Here is a 24,988-nt window from a genome sequence, read left to right as displayed (position 1 = left end):
TCGGACATGTAAAAAAAATTAAGAAACACAAAAACACGGGAAATGAACAATGATGTTTCGTTTGCTGTATGAATATTTTGCTAAAAATAAAATAAAATGGCCGTAGACAACATCCAAAAACTGAATATTTTTTTAATTTATAGATTATTGGTAAACAGTGCTGTTTACTAAAATATTATGCCAAAAAATATCTTTCTAGTCCAAGGCGTTGAAACTAAGACTAGAAATAAACTTTTTGGCAGACAAACTGAAAATCACCAGTCTTTTCAGTTAATAAAGATGCACATAAAAAAACATCAAATTTTGATCCCAAAAAAATGACTTTACCGATTGTGTTAATTGAGAATTTGAAGAAACAAATGCGTGGTCATGAAAGGAAATGTTAAAAAATAAATATCGAAATGTAATTAGGCAACGTTCATTGCATCTAAATGTGTGGTAACCCTACACGCAGTCCCGTCTCTCAAACTCAGGTGCCAGCTTCACTCAATTTCCAGATCTTGACCCATATTCCTGGGTCGTCCTGTATTTATGTAAATTACAATTACATTAATTCAAGGTGTACCAACTCTGGAAACAAAGTCTAACTCTCATTTCCACGTGTGCGGCCGCAAAGGTAATGGTTAATGTAAAAAATAATAAAATTTTAAAGATTCGAGTGTGATTTTGCCAACCGGTCGTCTTCCTTATGAATGCTATTGTTCTACTACCTTACTAAAATTATAAATGCGCAATTTTATGCATATATATTTGTTACTCTTTCACGTAAAGTCTACTGGACTGATGGTTATGAAATTTATATAATATATGGTTATAACCTGGAATACCTACATACATACCTATATACATATGGAATACATAGTGTACCTTTTATTCCGAAATTCCCACGGGAGCGAAGCCCCGTGGCGCAGCTAGTCTTATATATGAGAACAAAATCTAACATCACGCGATGTAAAGTTATTTGTAAGACTATTGCTGATTTACATCAAACAATGCGTCCTTAAATATTCCCTATATTTTTGAACAATCAACTGTTCATAGGCACTTTTTCACACGACAAGATTATGTCGAGCAATAGTACGATGAGCTCAGGTAGCGACAGCAACAACAACGATAAGGCACGTATTGTGGTATCAAGGGAGAACAATCTCTGTAGTCAGTAATGTAACCTATTTTTGCTGAACAGCATTTAAATTCATTTCTTTCACAGGCTATCATAATAGCTTGGAAAAGGTTGCTATGTATGCAATGTAAATATCAAAAGTGCAACTCGATTTTGAAGCAATTATCTTCGATCATTAGTCTGACATACGGCATTCATGTTTTGTTTGGACGAAAATTTAAACACCTAATCGGCCGGCTCCCAACGAAAGATTTCCACAACGGTTTACTGCTGGGTCATGAATTTTTATTCCTCTAATGACAATAAAAGTCAACGTCAAAAATCCTATTTATTAAATAACTTATTTCATTTAAGTTTTTAATTATCTCTTAGCTTGGTTATCGACCAAATCAACTCATGCGTCGTATGAACTGAAATCATACGACGATAACAGCTTAAAACTTCGTTTCAGAAACCCATCTAAAGTATAATTTCAACTCAGTTTTCATTGTAGCAATATTGCAATAGTTCATCTTTACTGCAAGGATTTTCGCAGCATTCACTGACTATGCCGTCTTGGTACCTCTTGCCTCGAGGTATACCTAGGGCCCTGGCCTTGTGATGAGTAATCCAGGGCCACACGAGGTCTTGCTCCTTGTAGTATGGCGACAGGATTGTGTCTGTTGAAGATTGGAAATCATTATTATAGATCCGACCCTTTTAAATTTCCAAGCTTTAAAAGGAACTTTAGGTAATTCGTATTATTTTGATGCTAATTCTAACTAAATATTATAAATCCGAAAGTAGTTTGTCTGTTACCTCTTCACTCTACCATTCTTGTTGAATTGTTGCATATTATATAGTATGAGGTATGGGGATAGTGTTTGCATAGGGTAGGATAGGTTAAATCCCGGAAAATTAACTGTTCCCATTGAAAATATCCCGCGGCTAGTAATAAGTACTTACCAGTTTCCGATCTCTTCTCGACTCCTTCACAGAGTTGCGCTAAAATATTGGCCAGGTTTCTTCCGCAGTACACGACCTTCTGGTGTCCAATATGGCCGCCGCTTATGTGGGCACTGACTGAAGAGATGATCGCTAAGAAGGCGAGGACACTAGCTGTGTTGTGGTGGTTCATCCTAACAATCAAAAATCAATTTAATCATTAAAAAGAACAATATATTTTCATCAACAGACCTTTCTAAATTCTCATTGTAGTAGCCTGCCACGTTGTAAGAAACTTGCATCTAAGATCAAGTATAGGATAAGCTTTCATCTCCATTTGGAGTGTTATAGTTGCCTCAACAAGAAAAGAGTTCCTGAGAAACACCCCCAAGGTACCGTACACCTGAAGGAGTGAGTGAGTCTCCGCTTCCTGAAGGAGCTGCACTAGTTGGACTAAGCAACAGCACGGACTCTGCCCGCAGAAAGGCCCAGACAAGAGGCCTAACTAAAATAGTCCTTTAGGAAAGTAAGAAGTAAGTAAAGCCCTTACCTTAATTTTTTTTACGTGTATTGGAGTCACGCGCGCGTATATAGGGGTTTGAGCAAAATCCTTGCTTATATACAGATTGGGTATTAATATTCATTAACGTGTGATTATGAATACATTATATTCAAGCTTTCTGGTTCGATGAGCTGATAAGCAAGAGTATATTGTAATGTATATGTATGTTACCCGCATTGAAGGACGCCACTTAATTAGTTTTATTAACGGGAAATAGGAATGACAATGTCGGGTATGCATAAAGGTGGAAACGAAAAGTGCTACAAAATTAAGCTATCGTTTCAGCTTGATTTTGCATCGATTTGATTACATACCTAACCTTATACGTCTTGTTAATAAGTTGTGTTACCATTGAAACTGGTGTTAGACTTTTTTCAAGTCGTATAAAGGCATCTACATTACTTTCACGACTATCTACCGCCTTCCAACTAAAGCCAACTACAGAACTAGATCTAGATTTGTGTATTGAACCAATGTGCAGATTTCTATGAAAAATAATATGACAGACTTACGAGGATAGAGAAGATAGGACAATTGTTTTTGACTTTCAAATATTTTTCAGGTCACTTAGATCAGTTCAGTCAAAAAGGTGGTGCTCGTGTTTGATATTACTGGATAAAATACACTTATCTACTTCATTTTGAGTGTTTCAAATCTCTGTCTCTTTCTATCACGTAGTAAGTGTTCTGTAAAAGAAAAAAAAACCTATCGGAATGTCATTTTATTCCTAAAGAAACTCAGACACGAATCTTCTAGAAGAAAAATTGACATTGAAATTAACGAATTCATCAAATTCCGGCGTCTCAATATTTTACGAGAGGCGACGCCGCGGCGCGATTTTCAATCCAGGACTCCGCACTTAAGCCGTCAGTCGAGATGAAACGGACTGGAACATTAGACCCGACGTGCCTTAACATGAGCGCACACTTCATTTGTTTGGAGTCTGCCCCTTAAGTGAACTGGCGAATGTTGAAACATTGCATCGCAAGGTAAATAACTCAATGTACAGCACTGAACAGCCCACTATGCTTGAAACGTGGGTCCGAATGGCAGAATACACCTTTGAAAATAAGTACAATGATTAGCCCGCGCCGGGAAGCAAGCCGAGGACCTTGTGGCAAACGCGACATGTTAACCACTACACCACGGAGGTCATCAAAAGCAAAATAAAGCAGTACTTACTTACTTAGAATTGGGAGTGGGTACATTAATGCCTCTGAACCAATTCGTGGTCATAACAAACCGAATTATTTTTTTTTACTATTGCAATACGTTTAATGCATAAATTTATTTGCCAAATAGAATGGTCATCAAGATTGGTTGATAAACACCCAGTGTTACCAGCCAAGAAGAGACAGCGGCCTCATTTAATTTCGTCATTTTCTTCACAGAAAGTAGTTAGCTACTTACTACATTTTAAAAGTGTAGGTACGCTTTGCTAAGGGGTTGTTCCACGACGTTGCCCGTTCTGATAGAGATCAGTGGCTTTGACGTGTTAAACTGTAAACAAACAAATGGGGAATCTAAGTTGAGAGATTTTCAAGAAAGTGTTTACCGTTTCTCAGTCCTAAGAATTTTAGATCGTAGTACCTATACTATGTGTTTGATGCATTAGACAAAATACCTACCGATAGATATCTATTTGTCGTAATTATAAAGAGTCATAAGCTTGTCAGCTGATTATGAATGCTGAAATAATATTTCCGAGGAATCCGTCAATCGTTTGCAAAATCACAAAAATCTTCAAAATCTATGAGCTACCATAATCTTAATTTTATATACATTTATATACCTAGTAGAAGAGAATGAACTTATTTTGAACGTGTTTGTACTTTTATTTTATAAGCATTATTTTTCTCTAAAATCTTCATCCGTGTACCATTATGGAATATTTACATAATAGGGCATATTACGCAAAGCTCAGCACAGATGGCGCTACTGGTACAACTAGATACACAAACATTGCCAATGGAGGCAAAAAGCGCCAATTTTCAATATTGTTGCAAATTTACGACCAAAAATACCTTCTACGCAATCGTGGTGCGAGTTTAAAGGAAAAAAGAAGGATTTAGTGGATTATCCTAAAAATAATAACACTATTTTAGATTATGTTCTGCATTATTTGGTCATAAACTGATATAAACTTGATTTTGACTGAAGATCTTACCTGTATGAAGTTTGTATTTTAATAAGTCTTTCAGCTTCTTTTCGACCGTTTGTTTACTGGCTCGAAACAACGTGAGGTGTATCCCATTTTCGAAGTTTTTTTATTTTATGGAAAACGATTTTTCCCAATATTTCGGCACCCAAATATGCTACAGTGTTGTATATTTTCACAAATAAATACTTACATAATGAAAGGATTAATAAAGTAAGTACTCTAAAATAATCGTTTTAATCGACATTAGCAAAAGGCGATAAAGCTTTTGTGTACCTAACACACAGTGCTCTGGCGAGATAAATGTGCAGTAAATACTCCCTATTTAATATTTATTTTTTATTTTTGTAGGTACTTAACATAATAAGTGCTCAAAGTCTTGGCCATACATTTTAGCTCATATATAAGTATTCTATCAATTAAATGGATAAATTTTTAAATTCAATGGTCCCGCAACTGTCAGTGTCAAAGTCAACTTTTCTGTCTTAGCGTCAGCGTAAACAACAATCAGCTGATAAAGTTAAATAATTTATTTCATTTGTTTTCCAAGTTTTTCTTTTATTTGTCGGATTATTTTCGTAAATATTCAAATGCTTATGTACTTGGAACTTTGTAATTGACGGTTATAACTTTGTATTGCACTTATCTAAATAATTGTCAAAAACAAACCTCAAGAAACTTGCAAATCAAAACAGAAGGGGAGCATGCATACGAGGGACCAGTTTAGAAAGTTTGATTATGTGGGACAAAACACAGTTACCTTGTTGCGCTGTTCAATTCCAGTTGTCTTAGCACATTACTGCTACGCTGTCTTAGTTTAAGTGTTGTAAGGAAAACTAGTGATTGGCCGTAATGTTGAATATACTTGACATTATATTCCTCGGTTTAGCGTTCACGGTTACATTTACTGGTGTTCTGATAAATAACTTCGAAAAACATGTACCTGCTTTTATTATTAAGGGGTACAGATACGGCAGCTTTGCTTATAAAGGGTCTGAAGCCAATTTCTTGCAACTTATAGAGATACCAAAAGCATGGTATCGACATTTTTACTTATTTTCTTCATTATTCGGAGCAGCAACTTTGTCCTACATGATATTTGTTTATTACTGTGGTCACAATGTGAATGAATATGTGAAAATTATACTCAGATTGTTACTTGAACAAGATGAAGCTTCAGGTAAATATTTTTGTAAATCTATATACTGGCGGCCCAGCCAGTGGAAAGTATTCTTGCCTATATTTGGAAAATATTTAACAAGTACCAAATATTGTAGGTAGTCAAAATTTGCTAATTACATAAAATAATTCACCAAAACGATTCACTTGTTCTATTTTTAATTCATGATAGTTTACAAAATAGTTTCATAGTGAATTGCTCTTGGAACACTTAGGTAGACTTAAAGATGGCCCTCTGGTTAGCAATATTTTAAGGTCTTAAAAAATATATAAGAACTAGCAGCCAGCTAACAGATTATAAAACCAATTGCTTTACAGGCAAAAATTTCAATATATCAGAATCTTAGCTCACAAATAAGCCTGCTATCTAGCTAACCTAACCATCGAGTTTCTTTCCTCCTGGTTCTGTCCACCAATACTAATTCAGTTTGTAGTGTTGGTAAATATTATTTCATAGAATAAGACGTGAAAAAATGCCGATGAACACTTAATTTCTGTATAAATAATTCAATTTTGATTTTAGATTTCAATTTGGAAATTATGAATAAGAAAACTCACTGAAAATCAATTCTTTCTTTCCAGTGTCAGTGGCAGCAGCAATGATAACAATGTTCCTTCTGACAATACAATGTGTGAGGAGGCTGTATGAAACATACTTTGTACAAGTGTTCGCTAAGACCAGCAAAATGAACCTCAGTCATTACCTCGCCGGGATCATACATTACTTCGCCTGCATCGTGGCCACAGTTGGCCAAGCTCCAATGTTTTGTGGTAAATCATTTGTCTCTCTCATTGCACAGTTCATTTGGGGCTTTGTTGTTTCACAGCACTTTACATACTGATGTAAAAATTAAATATAAAATGTTGAAGATTTTACTGTGATTTTACAACCGTCTGACTGACGTCCACCCACCCACCTTGGGAATGCTATTGTTGCCTGCAGGATAGGCTATATAAAAAAATATGTCTATTAAAGAAAGACTGGGTAAAAGATGTTTATAGATAGACAAAACTTCCCAACATTAATACTATTCTTATTTCTATTATAAAATCGCTTTTGCGTTCACATCGCACGCAACATATAAAGGTGAAATTTTTATTATGTTTATCACTTCTTCACGCTCAAACGGTAGGGCCATTTTACCTAATCTGTTGAATGCATCTTCATAAGAACCAATTGATTGCACGAATTCAAATGATATATTCTTATCACGCGCCATTACGCTCTCGTGCTATGTTGCAACGTACTATCCTGGTGAATAGTTTACTCCGTTGTGGAAGTTACTTTAGTATTAGTACATTGCGTGCGGCAAACCTGTTTGGTTTTTGCTTCACTCAAGTGTAGCACGCAATGTATACCTAACATAAAACTTTATACTATATACTTGGTAAAGGCTACCAAGGTCGACTGTGATAGTAACTTGGACAGGTAACAAAGAATAATATATTTGTGATACTAACATTTACGAATAAATTAACACATAGTGTGATGTGTCTTGAAAATGTAATAGGTACTTACAACACTAGCTACTAAACTCCTTTAATTGTGCAGGCTCCACACTATCGCGGAACTAGGACAGATGTCAACGCGTCGTTTGTATGAGCGCTTTTATTTATCGCAATGAAAAACCAGCCATGTATACGAAATCCGCCAGGTTTGGCGCACTGGTCCGCGATAGTGTGGATCCGACACTACACATGTGTATAAGTGCACCAATTGCTGACAATTTTGTTTTCCTTCATTTCAAGGCAAGCAAAACAGAGAAGCGATCACGTGGAACGACGCATGGACGACAACCTTCGTAATCCTTTGCTCCATTATATTCCTGGTCTCCTGGTACGAGCAGTTCAAAACCAACTTGATCTTCGCCGGTCTCCGTAAAGACAAGAAGTCAGGGCAAGTAGTTAGTGAAGAGCATATGGTGCCACACGGTAGACTGTTCAGTAACGTGTCCAGTCCACACAGATTGTGCGAAATCGTGATGTATACTGTGCTCCTGGTACTGATGCCGACGAAGACGTTCTTCTGTATTTATTTATGGGTTCTTGGTAATCAGGTTTGTATTTTACTTTAATTTTTATTATAATAGTTTGATATCTTAACCTTTTGAGACTGAACCAAACCGCACGCAAGAGCAAGCACATTTTTTTTTAAATTAATAGTGAAAACTAAAATAAAACACAGTATACCTCATACTACACTAGGTATTTTTATCAGAAAGTATATCAGTTATATATTGGACGCAGTTGGCCTTTACCCAGCAGTGGGACACCATGGGCTAATAAAAATAAACATAAAGTAGCAACTGACTATTGACGACCTCCATGGCCTAATGGTCATCATGTCAGACTGCTACACTGGAGGTTCCGTGTTCGACCCCGGTCAGGTCAAGATGGAAAAAGATCTTTTACAGATTGACCTGGGTCTTGGATGTTTATCTGTATATGTTATAGAATATAACATCGTTAAGTTAGTATCCCATAACACAAGTTTTTAACTTATATTTACTTTGAGGCTAACACAATGTGTGTGATTTGTCCGTATATACATACATATGTACTTATATTTTTGACTCAAAAACAATTTGGTCACAAAACAATCGCATTTCCACTATGTAGTTTATTTTATTATCCAAAACTAATATATTTTTGTTATTTCAGATCCAAACAGCTATACAAGCTCATGAATGGTACCTCCAAACCTTCAAGAACTATCCAAAGAACAGATGGGCTATATTCCCACAATTATTATAAGAATTAAGACTGATGTGCATTGTACATAGTAACATAGGAAGTAGTGGTATTACGGTAAAGCTGCAATGCCCATAAACTCGAAATTATGCACTCGCTAAGCTTTGCGTTGTCTATATATCTCTTATCTTGTATCGAAATAAGCATTTAAAAAATCAATGTCTTTGCACTATACTAATAATATTAAAGATCAAAAGATACATTGATTTTAAATGTGTTAATATTTCAGTAGAAAGATGTCAATATTGTGTATGTTTATTGAAATCTAAAACATGTTTAGATGAGACTTCTCTAAACATGTTAAAAATTGGTAAAAAAAAACTTGAAGTGATTAAGGGCCATTAGTAGAATTACGCATGCGCCGGAATATTGCAAACAATCTTTGAATTACATAGAAATACACAGTTTATTCACCGTATTTCTAACCTTGCAATTAATTTACAAACATATATCCACAACCGTGTAACCAGTTGTTTACAGCCGTGTAACCAGTTGTTTACAGCCGTGTAACCAGTTGTTTACAGCCGTGTTACCAGTTGTTTACAGCCGTGTAACCAGTTGTTTACAACCGTGAAGTCGGTTGTTTACAACCGTGTAGCCAGTTGTTTACAGCCGTGTAGCCAGTTGCTTACAACCGTGTAGCCAGTTGTTTACAACCGTGTAACCAGTCGTTTACAACTAAAGTTCTAACATCGACACATTGTACCAACCTCCCTCCAGGTTTGGGCGCATGATTACTATCACAATTTATGTTGTGACCATGCAGTCTTTATTCACTTCGATAGTTGAATTTAAGGGGCTTGTCGTTATTTTATAATGCTTTATTTATATCATAAGCTAAGTTTGTATGGAACCAATTATATTTTATAAAAAACATACTTGTGATATATTAATTTTATTTTGATTATGCCGGATTCGATATCGTGGGAAGTTCAACTTTTACATTTAAAATATACATTTATACGAAGTTCAAATTAAAAACCAATAGTTAAAATCAAGAAGAATATAATATTCTTATTATTCTAAACTTTCACTTTTTTCACAACAATTAAAGAAATATTTTACCAAGAAGATCATACACGCTTTAAATGATATACTTAATTATATTTTCAACCCAGCTTCTGCTTATTTGAATAGGAAACTGAAACAAAAAAAATGTTAATAATTTTCTTATATTGGCGCTGGAAGGAAAGACCTTCAATATAGTATATAAAGAATTTTTTTATCACTAATAATTTCGACTCCTCGACTCTAATTTCGATTTAACCAAAAATTGTTCAGCCACGCAAACAAAGACGCGGGCATCAGACAGTTAATAATTTTTAAAAAGTTATACTGTAAAATAATAGTGACAAAACCTCTTAAAAAGAGAGAGAGCATAGGCATCGTCCAAATCTATCCTATGCGAATGTACAGTCTGTCCAGAAAAAGAAAACTGATTTCTGACGAACAAAATTTTTTTGCCATTGCAATACCAAATATAATGGTCAAGAGTTGTTGATACACAGTGTTGCCAGCCGACAGGAGACAGCGCTCTCATTTTATTTCTTCACTTTCTGGACGGACTGTACGACTCAAATAAAATGAGATCTAGTTTACACTGTCGCGTAGTCAGCGTTGCCACAGGGGCGTTATTTTGGCGGGACGTCCCTCTTTTCGACTCGCAGAATTTACTGTTACGCGCAGGACGGCGGCGCTCTGTCCCGATTTTTTGGATTTGCAGTCAGAAGCACAAAAATACACTGACATACTTTTACGTAAAATAATTTAAATTTCTAATAAAATTTCTAAAAAATATTTTTAAAAAAATCTACACATTACGTCCCGTTTGCGTTTGAAATAATCCCGATACTCATTCGGTTCCAAAATCGAACTTTGTCTAAAAAAAATCTATCAACGCTGCCTAGAGCGTCACTTGTAGGTACAATAAGATATTCACCTGTAAGGGTACCCCTGAGTCTTGGCGCGGAACACAGACAGCAGCAGCGAGAAGAAGACGCAGACGAGCACGAGCCCCACCACGGACTGGAAGCGGCGCCGCTTGCCGTCCGCCGCGCCCGCCCCGCCCCCCCCGACCGCCGCGGCCCCCGTACTCCGCACGCCGCCGCCCGCCTCGATCATCAGAATCATGCCCACCACCACTGCGCCATCTTTTGGTGTTCGGTTAAGGCATCATGTAATTAAGAATAGGGTATTATACTCACTAATATTATAAATTTCTTCACGCCGAAACGGTTGGCTCGACCAATTTTTATGAAATTCGGTATTGAGGTAGTTGATATACTTTTTATTCTGAAAGTACTCTAATAGTTCCATAGGATTTGGTCAAAAAGTCTGATAGTCCATTGACTATCAGTAGCTGCTTTCGACTTTATCAAGCGCCATTGCGCTTTTAAAATTATTTTTTTTATTACACAGTAACACTGCACCACTAAAATGAGAATGAAAACACAAGAAATGTCTTTACAAGCATCAAGACATCACAAGTAGTTATAGCTTTTTTAAGACAAAGTGAAAAAAAAATCATAATTATTTTGTAAAAGGATACTCAAAATGGCCACAATATAGCTCTCTAAGACGAACTGGCCATGTGATCCACCATTAATGTAAACGGGGCCATTTTTAGTCCTATGATAGAATGGTGGTCCTCTAATCTGATTCCACATTTGTCCAGAAACCATGGCGAAACAGAAGAACACTGCAGCTGTAGCCCACATCTGCTTGTTGTAGAGAAATTCAAGGTTATTTCTGCGCAAATACAAGAATCCAGCTACAAGTATGATGACCATTGCGAATGCTACGGCTCCTGAGTAGTTTGGTGGACGGAAAACTCGAATCTGAAATATTGAGTATATGATTACAGTTGTTCATTTTTCTCTAGATACTAAGTAAATTACTACAATGAAATCTTATAAGGCTAACAGATTTATTTTCAAAAGATGACACAACTGATGATGTCTATGGCTGAAATTATAGAAAAATATTTTTGAGATAACTTTAGTGAAAAATTTTTTTAAAGTACAGTGAGCAATCTTCTATGCAGGTCAGATACTAAACAAAGTATTTCCCTTTCCTTTCCATGTTTTATGTTCCAAATAAACAAACCTGATGATCAGTGCGATCTTGTATCCACTTGGCAATGGCTTCCGCATGAATCCCGGCTCTCTCAAAGTCCATTGTGTCAGCAGGCTTGGGCTTGCCTTTAGCTGGGAAGTGCATGATAACTGGCGCGGTGTTGAGACGGAGCTGAAATTTAGTTTAATAATAGCATTATTTTTTGTGATGCAAAAGGACTTTAATAAATTATTTTAACTTCAATGCAAATAAGAAATAGTTTCAAATATTGATATTGGTTTGTTTCTGTGCAAAAGTTCTTCAAATCTGGACATTTTGCAGTAGAGATCTGTCCTTATGAAAAAAAGCATTGTACAATACAAAATAGAGAGCTTACCATTTGGAAAACATCAGATCCCTCATCAAAATCAACCATTCCAAAGAACAGCTTATTGGTGTATGATGGGGAGAATCTAAACGAGTTGGCCACGATTAAGTACTCATCATAAACGTGCTGGCAGATAGCACAACGCCGCGATGGTGCCATGGCCGTGAACATGATTATAAACGAATAATCTCGCGGAGGATTTTTAACGTATTCCTTAAACTTATTCAAGTTTAACGATATTATAGACTTCTTTGCAATCATATCAGTCAATTGAGAAACCTTCTCGTCGGCCTGAAAATGAGATATGTTCATTTTATTAATGAAAAGTGAGCACAGAAACGCCGGCTATGGATCAACATTTTAACTTGCTTACCCCTTTCGTACGAACTTGAGCATTTCCAGCATTGTAATTTATTACCATAACAAGGCATAACAGCCCTAAGTACTTCATTTCTATGTAAAAATAAGCTACAATTTAAAAGATTTTATTCAGTTCAGTACATACGTACCAGTAAACCGAATAAATAATCCAAAATTCAACATGACAACTCAACCAACTCAGTCTGGTTTGACAGATGTCAAAATAGAAAGGTAGCCGAGCGCTGACGTGTTTTTACGTTTAGTTCTTTGGTTTAGTTTAGTCGCCCTAAATGCTTGCTTCACTTCGTGTCAAATTTTTTTAACCAGACAAAACTTGGTATATACGTAGGTATGGTGTTAGGTACCTTACCTATATATAGCGCATCCACTTGGCAATATTTTTCCTAGAAATGGATGGTGAACCGAAGATTGATCGACGACAAAGCCGCTGCTGGTCCTCGCCGATTCATTTTCCAATAGCTCCTTTACGAGGCGTCGGGTTGACAGTAGTAGTAGATAGCCATTCTGAACCTCTTTTTCCATATATGTAAGTATATAGCTTATCCGTCGCTGGTGGACCACCACCAGCGACGTATAGCCGGCTATACGCTAACCTTGGGATTTTCATTGTATTTTAAAGTCCCATTAACTCTATAATTTATTCCTAGGTGATGATGATAGTGATCACTTACAATCAGGTGACACGCTTGTGTGATGCCTCTTATGTGATACGATATAAATGTACATATAATGTACGTGAAAAAGCTAGTTGGCTATGTCTCTCGGAGATCTATCTTATACACTATAGATGTATGTATGGCTATCAGCAAGAACTTTTTGATACAATTTCATATTTACTTATCTCATCTTCGGCCCGAACTCGCGAACCCAATATTTTTGCGAGGTACATGCATAGGGTCACCACTTTTTTTTTGCGTATACATATGTAGTTCGATGTATGGAGGATGTCCTCCATACATCGAACTACTCATGTGAGTAGTTTCATTCCGGAAAAATAATCTCCCGTGGGAAAATCACGGACGGAGCCGCGAGCATAAGCTAGTTTACCATTATTATACCTTTCAAACGCAAGGGTAACAGTGCGGGCTCCAGCAATAGCTGCATTGGTACAACCACCAGTGTACCAAACCCACCCATCCACGGCACAACCACTACAGGTGATAGCACTAAGGTGGCTCAGAGTCATTGAAGCAGTGGTTCTAAGATGCTGCAGTGAGACGTTGACATTGGTTAACATATTACCATTTATTGTATGAACCACCCTTCAGATTTGTAACACTGCTACTGAACGAGAAAGAAATCTCGGATATGTCCTTTTCCTAATAAGTATATTAATGTCAGTATTAATCCACTCAGGTGCATTAATAAGGTATTACAGTATATTATACGTAGGTATTCCTATTGAGTATCACTATTATTTAGCACTGTGTTTTCCCGTTGAGTAACGGCCATTTAATTTATAAAAAAGATAATAGTACTATACTAATATCTTTATCTTTTCAAATTCCTATTAAAAATATACAATTTTATCTCATAAAATATTTTTAATTTTATCTCACTTTATTTAAATGGGAATAAAAATTGCCGATTAGTAACAATGTTACTCAACAGGAATACAGAGCATATCGATTTTTTCCTCGTTCAAGTAACAGTAGGTATTGTATGCGACATCTGAACGGGAACAATGTTCAATTAAATTTGGAGTCAATATTAAAATTGCACAATGTGCCTAACTACAGTATAAAATGATGATTAAAACTGAAAATGGATTGAAACTGAAAATTATATTGTTACTAAGTAATTGGAGCCAACAGAAAAACTAAATCCATTTTTACAGAAGTTGTTTTTAAAATATTTTATTAACACAATTCATTCAATAACACCAAAGATTATAACATTCTCTAACATGAACCTAAAATAAAAATACATTTTTACCTAGATGTATTTACTTACCAATTTATAATCATTCAAACATCATTTCGACTATGAGGTATACAGAATAAATATATTTGAAACATTTCACATTATAAATCGACAGAAATGTACCATTACTATAAATATACTTTGATTACGACACTGTCATATAAGTCATGTAAGCATCTGGCTAAGCTTAATAATTATCTTTACCATTTTAATACTTTCGTTCGAAAAAGGAAAATAAAACAACACAAAATAATAATAAATAAAGTAGAAACAAAAAATATGGAATGTACAAATCATGTTTATTCATTGATTCCTGGCAATACAATATTAGTGACTATATTTAAGTCACTCAAGAAACGGTTGACATTCATGGGCCATAACAGTTCAAATTAGGACACATCCATCCACTATAACACTGAAAGCTATTCGGTTGTAATACATAAGCCAGGTTAGACCTTATCATCTCGAATATCGGTACACAGTACCTGGGGGTTTAACGGTTCATAAATTATTTTAAGATAACATCTCTCGGACATAAATTCCTACTCTAACTGTAAATTAGTTTCGCCTTAATGCTAAAATAATCTAGAAGTGATATCAGATTGTACGATGACGTTTTCGCGGAGATCTGAACGCGCAAATAAAATTGATATGTTGATAGGTTAAGCCGGTCCCCCTGTCACCGAAAATGAAATACGGCAATAAATTAAATTAAAAAGTCATCGCGCGGGAGCATCTCGTGATCGGTTTTCGAAACGGATTACAAAATAGATTGATATTCGTGCGGTCGCGGCTCGGCGCGGCGCGGCCGCAGCACCGGGGCGACGCCGCGAGCGGGCGCCCGCAGGACTATACCAGTACTATACAGTATACAGGGGCCCCGGCCCTCCGCGCGGGCTGGCGTCTGGCGCGGCGGCCCGGGGCGGCGACGGGAGGTGAGCGTGCTGTATATTTACTTAGTGTAGAGGTAGATGGCGACGATCAGGCCGTACAGACCTAACACTTCGGCGAAAATGAGGATCAGGATCATTCCGACGAATAGTCTAGGCTGCTGCGCTGTGCCGCGGACGCCGGCGTCTCCCACGATGCCTATGGCGAACCCTGCGGCCAAACCGGAGAACCCTACCGCTAGACCTGCTCCCAAGTGGATGAACCCTCTGAAATAGACAAATATTGTTCGCCTAAGTATTGCTTCTTTTGTGTTTCGATTCAAACAAGTAACATTTTCTTTTACTGAAAGCACTAAATAATCTCTTCAATATGAAACCAGTTTAAACTATATAGCACAACAGAGAAATTACATGAAATTATGTACAAACATTTATTCATTACACGATAATATGTTTGTATATTACTTATTCTATAATATGTGTTGTCTGATATGAGCAGGGAGATGTTATGTTATTATTATGTAAAAGTAAAAGAGAAACTTTATGCCAAGAGCCTATCTGACAACCTAAGTCCTATTTCTATTAATTAACTGACAACCTAGATCCTATCTCTATTTCAAAATTATTATTGTCAATATTTTTATTTTTACTATCTAGTCAACAACAACCCATCAACTAATAAAACTTTTTGCATTCTCCTGCATTCTGACAAATTAGAGCCTAAGGTTTACCTAAAATATGGCACAATCACATTGAGTAATAATTAAATCAATTTATGGATGAAGATTGTATAGGAACTAGCACAACCAAATAAATGTTTCACAAAACTTCTAGCAAAAAGCAATCCTCATGAAAGCTAGATCACAGATTGTAGTATAATAATAGTAATCGTAAATTGTTAAGTTTACAATAGAGCACACAAACAAGGTCAAATACGTTTGCATTCAAACAATACATTGCAAAACAAAAAATTGCAATGTTTACTGAAACAGAACAAATGAAAAAAAATTATGATATAAGATTTTTTCCCTGTATGTATTTCATTTTACGTAATCCTAAATTCAGTCTCATTAAAATTTCTTCATTTTCAATCATTATAAAAATATAAGGAAAATTTTGAAATTTATTCCATTAGGAGAGTTTTATTACTTAACATGGGATAGGGACAAAACAATATTTTGCCAACAAAATTTTAAATCAAGGTTCAATGGTATCAGAAGCTCTGCTATGCAATACCCATGTCACTAATAAAGTAGCCTATCTATGTAAATCTATGTAATGTTGAGAAGCAATGAGTACAATGTTATTTGGTTTCCAATAACAATTTTAAAGAATTTTGAACATATCTTTACTAGGTACTCTCTTTTTTTCTGCACTTCTCAGTTGCGTTAGGTGTCGTGACCCTATAAAGCCACCACAAATTGACATTTTGAAGATTTGGTTATTTACTTTTACAACCAGCCGCGTGTGCCTTATAGGTAAGCACATGTGTGCGTCAACTAGCCTTGGGAATACCATCAACTGCCAAAGTTATGGTCCTAAGTCACCTGATTTGACATCCATGGGAGGATATGGAATAGCCTGTTCCAGGGCTACACGCGACCACATGAGTAAGATATTCAAAAACTCTGTACCTATGATTACAAATAAACTCAACAAAAGTAATATTGAGCCTTTATGTATCACTTATCAGGTGATCACTCATGTGATTTAAGTGGATATTATTATAAAATTGATATAAGTACAGATATAGGGCTTTGTTATCACTCAATATCACAGAATGAATGAAATGAATGTATAGGTGTAAGGTACCTGTACCTAGACTGCATATTTGAACATGTCTTGAAGTGACATTACAAATATATGTGACTTTTTAAATCACTTTCCAAAAGTATTGCTTGTCTATTGTTATACATTGATGAAATGTGTTTTTGGCTTATTCTCAACAAGTTATTTAGTTTGAAAGATCTGAAATGTTATCCAATTTATTTAATGTTGAGTTGTGAAACTATGTGACTGAATAAGACTCTTAAAGGCAACAGCTCTTCTCTAACAGCAAGCTGTAGTCTTACACACAATACAGAACTAAATAGACATCCAGTGTGCAGGTTTCCTCATAATGTTTTACTTCAATAAAAGAACACTTGACACTTGGTCAGCGGATAAATAATAAGAATATGAAAGATAAATTAGTGAGCAGGCTTTCTCAGTGTTTACATCTTTGTCAAAAGAAAGAAAACAAAATGCCTGAAGAAGATCTTGTTAGAACTAAGTAAAATACTAACTTGTATAGGGAGTAGTTGCCCTCATCTAGGGCACCCGCAATCAGGACTGCCACGACCAGCCCGTAAATGGCTATAATACCCGCCATGACAACGGGAATGATGGATTTCATGATCAGCTCGGGCCGCATCACCGACATGGCTGCGATACCCGTTCCTGACTTAGCTGTTCCATACGCAGCTCCCAATGCTGAAATGTGAAATAATTTGATGTTAAAAGCTGTCATTATAGATATGTAAAGATTTGCTGGAGAGCATAATCAGAATGTATAGACATTTTTAAATTGACACACTTATACATATGTACATGTAAGTGTACAGTTGAATGGCATATTAAAAAAGAAATATGCCATAGGCTATACATTATATGATGGGAATTAGAATGTTGAATCTCCTCGATCAAGGGATTAATATAACCTCAACATAAAAATGTTGTCCATTGCATGTCAATGATGACTAACCATGTCATACCTACCCCCAAAAATAAACCTTTTGCAAATATATGGTATATTTTATTTTGATACCTAATAACAATAAAAGTCTTTCATACAATATGGTTGGGCTGATCACTGAAATAAGTAATCTACTTATCTCTTGATCTTGATGACTATACTTCTAAATGATGATCTATTTCAGAAAACAGCAAGCCCAATGCTAAAGACTAGACTTACAGTTCAAAAACCATCAAGGACAAAGATGTATAATGATTTGTAAAAGCAGTTCCATCATTCACCCTCTCAATTTCTTTACTCTTTACAATTTGTTGAGTGATAAGCAGGAAAACCTACATGCTGGGTCATTCTATTAGTCGTAAAATACTGAAGAAAGCAATAGAATCTTAACTGTATTGAAGAGGATTAACAACATTGTCCACATAATAAGCTATTTGATGTTTTAAAACATAAGGAAATCATTCATGCTGTGTGTGATTGTTCAATATTCAGTTCAGTTCTGCATGACTTATCAGCTGATTGATCATGTGATTGAGGTACACATGATGAGGAATTAAACATGTCAATGAATTTACAAATTAAACTACCCAAAACATTAATTTTCGAATTTTCGTGATTTGAACATTGTTTTAGTCACAGCAAATTATAGTAAAAGTATGACACTTATGCAGTGCTGCCAACAGAATAGGTAAAAAACCTCACAAATTATTGTGACTAATCACATGACTAAAATTTACCCCAAAGAAAACCTACGCCCCTCATGAAATAGATATTATCTACATATTTCCACTTAAAATATATGGCTTAACTAGTACAAATATAAAATTATATAATTAATACGACGATCCTTATAGATACTGGGACAGCTTTCGGGCTTTGGGATCGCAAGATACGATCGGTTGGCTACTATAATTAGAATGTCTAAAATAACATGTTCTAATATTGGTTGCAACAATTTTTATGCCTCGTTTTCGAATCTATTGAAGAAAAATAGTATTGGACAACTCATTACAAGAGAGATCGATATCGGTCAGAGACGACCATTTAAGTAAGAATAAAAGGGGTACATACCGCTGAAGATTATAGCTGAAGCCGCTCCCATAACTCCAAAGAAGGGAGAGTAAGCCGGGTGTGTACTCGACATTTTGTATTATTTGATGGGAGTATTTACAGGTCCCGAAACAATGTGATAGCTAAGGACTATCTGCACACGCTCACTCCACGAAACTACTTTGGCGCAGACTAATATGGCCCAAGCTTTGCAAACTCGACAGAATAGGTCATATGACGATTGATATCCAAGGCAGTGCTCAATATGACCCGAGTTCTGATTGGTTTTTGGACGTCACTTCCAAAATGCACAACCAATCCTGAGCTTCTGTGTCGGTAGCGCAGTGACGTACAATCCTCATTGATGTGAATCGCTGGCCAGCTAATTTCTACTGCGCATGCGCGGTTGAAAATTTTTTATCCTTTTTTATTTTAACGATTGTAAAATATTCAAAAAAGTATTTCTTTAAATTTATATTTAATAAATAATATGTTTTACAATATTTGATATTTTCGCAAGTAAAAACATTAAGTAGAAATTTGTTATAAAACACTGATTTGATACAATTTTCTTTTTTTTTTCGTGGAGTTGCCCTCAACAAAAATATGCCCTGGTTTTGAAGATGGCTTCAGCGATTTTTTTTTATAGCCTTATTTATTATATAATTTTGATATTTTACTATCGCTGAAATTGAATTTGTTTAAAAATATGTATACCTAATAAATAATTTAATTTTGGATATAAAACATTTAGTAACATTAAACGTATTTTACACAGAAGCTGGCACATGGATTTCATCCAACTGATGCAAGTGACCGGCACCAACTTGGCAGCAAACAAACATTTCAGTTGGAGAATCGGATTGGCGGGAAAACAGGGCGGATTTAAATTTTGATATCCTTTTCAAAAATTCATATCTCTATATTTCTGTGTAGATATTATAAATAATATATTGTAGTATAGTGTATATATCATTGCCGATAATTTGTAAGTAAGTTTTAAGCCTTTTTTATTACTTATGGATTTGGAGCCGGACCCGGATCCTCCGGATCCGAAAGATGATTCAGGAGATTTTGCTGATACTACCAATAGCATCTTCAGCAAACCTATGTTTTTTGTTGATGAATATGATCATTCAAATATTGCAGAGTTTGTTAACATCAAAAACAAAAAGAAAGAAAAGAAAAATAAATTATCTAATTCTTTCAAAACCAAACATACAGATAAGCAATTATCAATGCGGCCACTGCAGCAGGCTCTGGTGTCAGAAAATTTGATTTTAAATAAGAAAACGCCAAATATCGCGGGTCCCCCCTTGCAGGTCGAATCTTCTCTCGAGCCTGCTTCAGTGACTCAAAGGGCACCTAAAGTAGCTGAATCTCCATATAGAACATTTTATATGCAAACTGACCCTGGTCCATATATGGTACAAGCAACTCTGATATCAGAACCCATGTCAGGTACCACACTGCATCCCCTGAAGTTTGGCAGCTTTTTGATGAAGAACGGATTAGGAAATATACTTCAGGACGGTATTAAACGAATAGGGAGGAACCGCATTTCAATTACTTTTAAAACATGTAGTGATGCCAACAATTTCTTAAATGTAATGTCCAAAAATTTAGATTATAAGGTTGCGATCCCAACATTCAATATTTGTAAGATGGGCTTGGTTAAGGGAATCCCAGTAGAATGGACCCATGAGGATATTAAAATGAATTTACAAATACCGGACGGGTATGGACCAATAGTTAAGTCCCGCAGATTGAGTAGGAGGACTGTAAACTCAGACTCAGTTTCATGGACTCCTACTCAGTCAGTGGTCCTAACCTTTGATGGACAGGCCTTGCCCTCAAGAGTTTATTCCTTCTTTTCGAGCATCCCCGTGGAACAATATATTTTTCCAACTATTCAGTGCTTCAATTGCTGCCGTTTTGGTCACACTAGAAATAACTGTAGGAGTAAACCGAGATGCAGCAAATGTAGTGGGGAACACAGTGGGCTCTCATGCCTGGTGACTGAATATGTCTGTGTCAATTGTTCTGAACCTCACATGGCAACAAATAAGCTGTGCCCTGAGTTCAATAGGCAAACAAATATCAAAAAACATATGTCTGAAAACTCAACTTCTTATCAGGAAGCAGCAAAGCTATTTCCCTTTAAGAATACCTATTCTCATGTAGCGACTTCCTTGCAATCCTCACATCCTCCCTCTTCAAATTCTGTTCTTGACAATAACAATATCCATTCTTATAAGAAAACTATTGTTAAGAAACCTAAACAAGCACCAAGTCATTCTCCAGGTTATGATAAGCAGGAACATAATTCCTTGATACGCTCCATCTCCTTTGAAGAAACTAGAACTACAGGTACAGCTCTCCCAGCAAATAAAGCACCTTTACCCTCATCAGAGGAACTTAATAAGTTGTTATCAACACTTGTTAACATTATTGCTAATTCTAACCTTCCAGAATCCGTTGCTGTTACAATAATAAACAATATTTCAATATCAATTTTTAATATATTTAAACATGGATCAAGTCCTCCAGTGGAACTGTAAAAGCATTACACCTAAAAAACATGATATAATCAATTTGATTAACTCATATAATTTATTTCTTTTAGCTATTTCTGAGACTTGGTTAAAACCCAAGTCCAATTTTCATATCCAAGGATTTAATATTCTTCGACATGATAGAACTGATGGATATGGTGGCACAGCTCTTTTAATTCGCAATAATCATACTTTCTTTTCACTGTCCATTCCTTCTTTTAATTCTAAAACTCTTCAAGCAGTTGCTGCTCGAGTGGGTGAAGTAACTTATCTTTCCATATATATTTCTGAAAAGGATTTATCTGCTCTTCCTATATTAGATAAAATCATTGATTCTCTGCCTAAGCCAATAGTAGTTTTAGGAGATTTTAATGCTCATCACTCCTTATGGGGTGCTCCTAATGATGATAACATGGGAAATGGCTTGATGGAAATTATACATGACAACAATTTATGTGTGTTAAATGATGGTTCTCCAACTCGTCGTCCAGTACTAGGACAAGCACCAAGCCATGTTGATATAACCCTTAGCTCTCCCGAGTTGTCCTCTTTACTAAGCTGGGAATGTTTATCACTTTCCGGTAGCAGTGATCACTACCCAATACTTATTTCTCTTCCTTCTGGTAAAACAGGTTCCTTTTCTCCATTACCTTCTCTTTTTAAGTATAGATTAAATAATTGTGATTGGGAGTCATTTAGCCGTACAGTAGACGATTATATCGAGCCACTTCCCGCATTATGTGCTACAAATTTGGAAAACATAAATAAAGCATATGATAACCTTATCACAGCATACTTGACAGCTGCAGACAAACACATCCCAAAAAATAAAGTTGCCAGTAATAAAATACCCTCTCCCCCGTGGTGGGATAAAGAATGTACAGAGGCTATTAATAAAAGAAATGAAACAGAACAGTCAATTAAAAATAATTTAAACTTGAATAGCTATCTGTTATTTAAAAATACTGAAGCAGCCACCAAAAGACTTCTGCGTAAAAAGAAAAGAGATGGATGGAAACGCTTTTGTTTAAATCTTTCTCCCGATGTACCGTCGTCTGTAATTTGGAAGAAAATAAGAATGTTTAGAGCATCTACAGTAGCTCAGGCTAAGAATTCAAATTCTGTAGATTGGGTTGAACCGTTTTTAAATAATCTTGCTCCCAGCACTGTTCCAAATTTTAATCAATTACCCTATATGTACTGTTTATCTGAAAATGTTAGTAATATTTTATCTTCTCCATTTTCTTTAGTTGAGTTTCAGTTGGTTTTAAACAGACTATCAGATTCAACTCCAGGTTGTGACGGCATTCCTTACTCTTTTGTAATTCATTCCAGACCTCTTACTCTTACATATTTACTAAACTTAATCAATGCGTTTGTAGACTCAGGCTCGATCCCTCCTTCGTGGAAACATCAAATTATTATACCTATATTAAAACCCTACAAAGATTCTAATGATCCTACATCGTTTAGGCCTGTTGCTCTTTCATCCGTCTTGGCGAAATTGGCAGAATATTTAATTAAACAGAGATTAGAATGGTACATAGAACATAATAATCTATTTCCCCCTTCACAGTTTGGGTTTAGAAAAGGTAAAAGTGTTGCTGATAGTCATGCTTTATTTACCACAGATATACTAACGTCCTTTACAAAATCAGAATCAGTTGTTGCTGCATTTTTAGATATTCATGCTGCGTATGATAATGTTGACTTAATTAAATTAAGCGAGAAGATGCAAAAGTTGGGAGTGCCATTGAAGTATGTCAATTTTATCTTTAATTTATATTCAGAAAGAACTATATCGGTGTACGTTCCTGGATTTGAAAATGAAAAACGAACTATTTGGAAAGGCGTTCCACAGGGGTCTGTACTTAGTCCCCTGTTATATAATATTTATACTTATGACTTACATTCGAATATAGATCTGGCATCATGTTGTGTGTTACAGTATGCAGACGATGTTTTAATTTATTCATCTCACTCTGATATTCAAAAGGCAGCAGGAAATCTAAGTAGTACATTACGTAAATTGTCAATATGGCTCTCGGAGCATAATCTTTCGTTATCCAAATCCAAAAGCACAGTAGTTGTATTTACTCGTAAAAGAAAAATTCCATTGATAAATGTTTCAGTTGATAATGAAATGATTCCGGTGTCTGATAAAGCTAAATTTCTTGGACGCTTATTTGACACTGCTATGAACGGTAACGCTCATATTAACAATGTGATCACAAAATGTGAAAAGAATATAAATATAATTAGAGCTGTTAGTGGAGTTTGGTGGGGATCACATCCTAGTATACTTAAATTAATGTATAATGCTTTAATAAGAAGCCTATTAGATTTTGGCTCTATAACATTTTGTCTTGAAAATAAAACTGCAGTTCATAAATTAGATTTATTACAATATAAATGTCTTAGGATAATAACTGGTGCAATGAAGAGTACACCAACAAATGCACTACAAGTCGAATGTTCCGAGCCTCCCTTGGCGTTACGTAGACAATATCTTTCCGATAGGTTTATTTTTAAAAATCAACAATATACCAATCATCCGTTAAATTCAAAATTACGTACTCTCAGTGACACCATTAATGATCGGAATGTATTTTGGCGTAAAAATAGCATACCACATTTGATATCTAGCTACAGGAGATTTGAAGGCCTTCAGTGCTCAACTCACAAATACTATTGTCATCCTGTGTTTTCATACGATTACGATACTTTAATTTTTGAACCAAAAGTAAATTTGTCCCTAGGCATTGTTAAAGGAACAAGATTAGCAAACTCTAAATTTATCTCGTATCTTAAAGATTTGGATTCTAAACCTGAAGTATTCTATACAGATGCTTCTAAATGCTTAGACCCTAGTAATAATAGTGTAGGAGCTGCCTTTTTAAGACATTCATCAGGCTATTTTCAACTTTTTAAATATCCAAATTTATTCTCTAACTTCATAGGAGAAGGCATGGCTATTCTTGAGTGTATTAGATATATTATTTTGAACAAAATTAAAAACTCTTATGTTTGTTCAGACTCGCTTAGTTTTCTTCAAGCAATTTTATCAAATCCCTTCAAAAAACAATCTTCTTGTCCTCTAGCCCTTGAGGTCAAATGCCATTTAAAACATTGTCATAATTTAAATTTACATGTCACTCTAGCTTGGATACCTGGTCATTCGGGTATTCAAGGTAATGAATTAGTCGATGGCCTGGCAACCTTAGCAGCATCACAGGGAAATGCTGAAAATGACTTTGTCTACTGTCAAGACCTCCTGGCAGTTCCACGAGAGTATCTTTTGAAAGAATGGAACTCT

At 35.6% G+C, this 24,988-nt stretch overlaps 4 protein-coding genes across 5 annotated transcripts; 1 reads left to right on the top strand and 3 right to left on the bottom strand.

Annotated features, from left to right (window-relative positions):
* Nucleotides 1-1,460: 1,460 nt before the first annotated feature.
* On the bottom strand, nt 1,461-3,401 carry LOC128669342 (bombyxin A-2 homolog). Of its 2 annotated transcripts, none has more exons than XM_053744102.2 (3): nt 3,122-3,401; nt 2,069-2,241; nt 1,461-1,782 (listed from the first exon to the last, which is right to left on the bottom strand). In XM_053744102.2, the coding sequence occupies exons 2-3, from the start codon at nt 2,238-2,240 to the stop codon at nt 1,601-1,603; spliced, it is 354 nt and encodes a 117-aa protein (XP_053600077.1). In that variant the 5' UTR covers nt 2,241; nt 3,122-3,401; the 3' UTR covers nt 1,461-1,600. The 2 variants fall into 2 exon arrangements, with proteins under 2 accessions (XP_053600077.1, XP_053600078.1); XM_053744103.2 differs by lacking the exon at nt 3,122-3,401 and adding an exon at nt 2,598-2,628.
* A 1,847-nt stretch (nt 3,402-5,248) lies between these two features.
* LOC128669400 (uncharacterized protein) lies at nt 5,249-9,575 on the top strand. Its single transcript, XM_053744213.2, has 4 exons — nt 5,249-5,947; nt 6,529-6,717; nt 7,696-8,003; nt 8,608-9,575. The coding sequence occupies exons 1-4, from the start codon at nt 5,620-5,622 to the stop codon at nt 8,698-8,700; spliced, it is 918 nt and encodes a 305-aa protein (XP_053600188.1). The 5' UTR covers nt 5,249-5,619; the 3' UTR covers nt 8,701-9,575.
* Nucleotides 9,576-9,685: 110 nt separating this feature from the next.
* On the bottom strand, nt 9,686-12,708 carry Ostgamma (Oligosaccharide transferase gamma subunit). Its single transcript, XM_053744212.2, has 6 exons — nt 12,513-12,708; nt 12,149-12,430; nt 11,803-11,943; nt 11,246-11,534; nt 10,637-10,847; nt 9,686-9,838 (listed from the first exon to the last, which is right to left on the bottom strand). The coding sequence occupies exons 1-6, from the start codon at nt 12,588-12,590 to the stop codon at nt 9,823-9,825; spliced, it is 1,017 nt and encodes a 338-aa protein (XP_053600187.1). The 5' UTR covers nt 12,591-12,708; the 3' UTR covers nt 9,686-9,822.
* A 2,015-nt stretch (nt 12,709-14,723) lies between these two features.
* Nucleotides 14,724-19,393, bottom strand: LOC128669369 (V-type proton ATPase 16 kDa proteolipid subunit c). Its single transcript, XM_053744158.2, has 3 exons — nt 19,139-19,393; nt 17,619-17,805; nt 14,724-15,600 (listed from the first exon to the last, which is right to left on the bottom strand). Exons 1-3 carry the CDS (start codon nt 19,209-19,211, stop codon nt 15,396-15,398), a joined length of 465 nt encoding a protein of 154 aa, XP_053600133.1. The 5' UTR covers nt 19,212-19,393; the 3' UTR covers nt 14,724-15,395.
* Between the last annotated feature and the right edge of the window lie 5,595 nt (nt 19,394-24,988).

This window comes from Plodia interpunctella, chromosome 4 (assembly GCF_027563975.2).
Source record: "Plodia interpunctella isolate USDA-ARS_2022_Savannah chromosome 4, ilPloInte3.2, whole genome shotgun sequence".
Lineage (NCBI taxonomy): Eukaryota > Metazoa > Arthropoda > Insecta > Lepidoptera > Pyralidae > Plodia > Plodia interpunctella.
Note: the sequence above shows the minus strand (reverse complement) of the source record. Positions and strands in the feature narration are given on the sequence as shown.

What these genes read in the sequence shown, in the direction of transcription:
- LOC128669342 (XM_053744102.2), bottom strand. Translation starts at nt 2,240, where the DNA reads ATGAACCACCACAACACAGCTAGTGTCCTCGCCTTCTTAGCGATCATC. An exon ending in CGAGAAGAGATCGGAAACTG is followed by an intron (nt 1,783 to 2,068) that starts GTAAGTACTTAT and finishes AATCTTCAACAG; the next exon opens with ACACAATCCTGTCGCCATAC.
- LOC128669400 (XM_053744213.2), top strand. Translation starts at nt 5,620, where the DNA reads ATGTTGAATATACTTGACATTATATTCCTCGGTTTAGCGTTCACGGTT. An exon ending in TGAACAAGATGAAGCTTCAG is followed by an intron (nt 5,948 to 6,528) that starts GTAAATATTTTT and finishes CTTTCTTTCCAG; the next exon opens with TGTCAGTGGCAGCAGCAATG. An exon ending in TATGGGTTCTTGGTAATCAG is followed by an intron (nt 8,004 to 8,607) that starts GTTTGTATTTTA and finishes TTGTTATTTCAG; the next exon opens with ATCCAAACAGCTATACAAGC.
- Ostgamma (XM_053744212.2), bottom strand. Translation starts at nt 12,590, where the DNA reads ATGAAGTACTTAGGGCTGTTATGCCTTGTTATGGTAATAAATTACAAT. An exon ending in GATCTGATGTTTTCCAAATG is followed by an intron (nt 11,944 to 12,148) that starts GTAAGCTCTCTA and finishes ACTAAATTTCAG; the next exon opens with CTCCGTCTCAACACCGCGCC. An exon ending in CTATATTGTGGCCATTTTGA is followed by an intron (nt 10,848 to 11,245) that starts GTATCCTTTTAC and finishes GAACACCAAAAG; the next exon opens with ATGGCGCAGTGGTGGTGGGC.
- LOC128669369 (XM_053744158.2), bottom strand. Translation starts at nt 19,211, where the DNA reads ATGTCGAGTACACACCCGGCTTACTCTCCCTTCTTTGGAGTTATGGGA. An exon ending in TTCAGCTATAATCTTCAGCG is followed by an intron (nt 17,806 to 19,138) that starts GTATGTACCCCT and finishes TTCACATTTCAG; the next exon opens with CATTGGGAGCTGCGTATGGA. An exon ending in GGCAACTACTCCCTATACAA is followed by an intron (nt 15,601 to 17,618) that starts GTTAGTATTTTA and finishes TGTCTATTTCAG; the next exon opens with AGGGTTCATCCACTTGGGAG.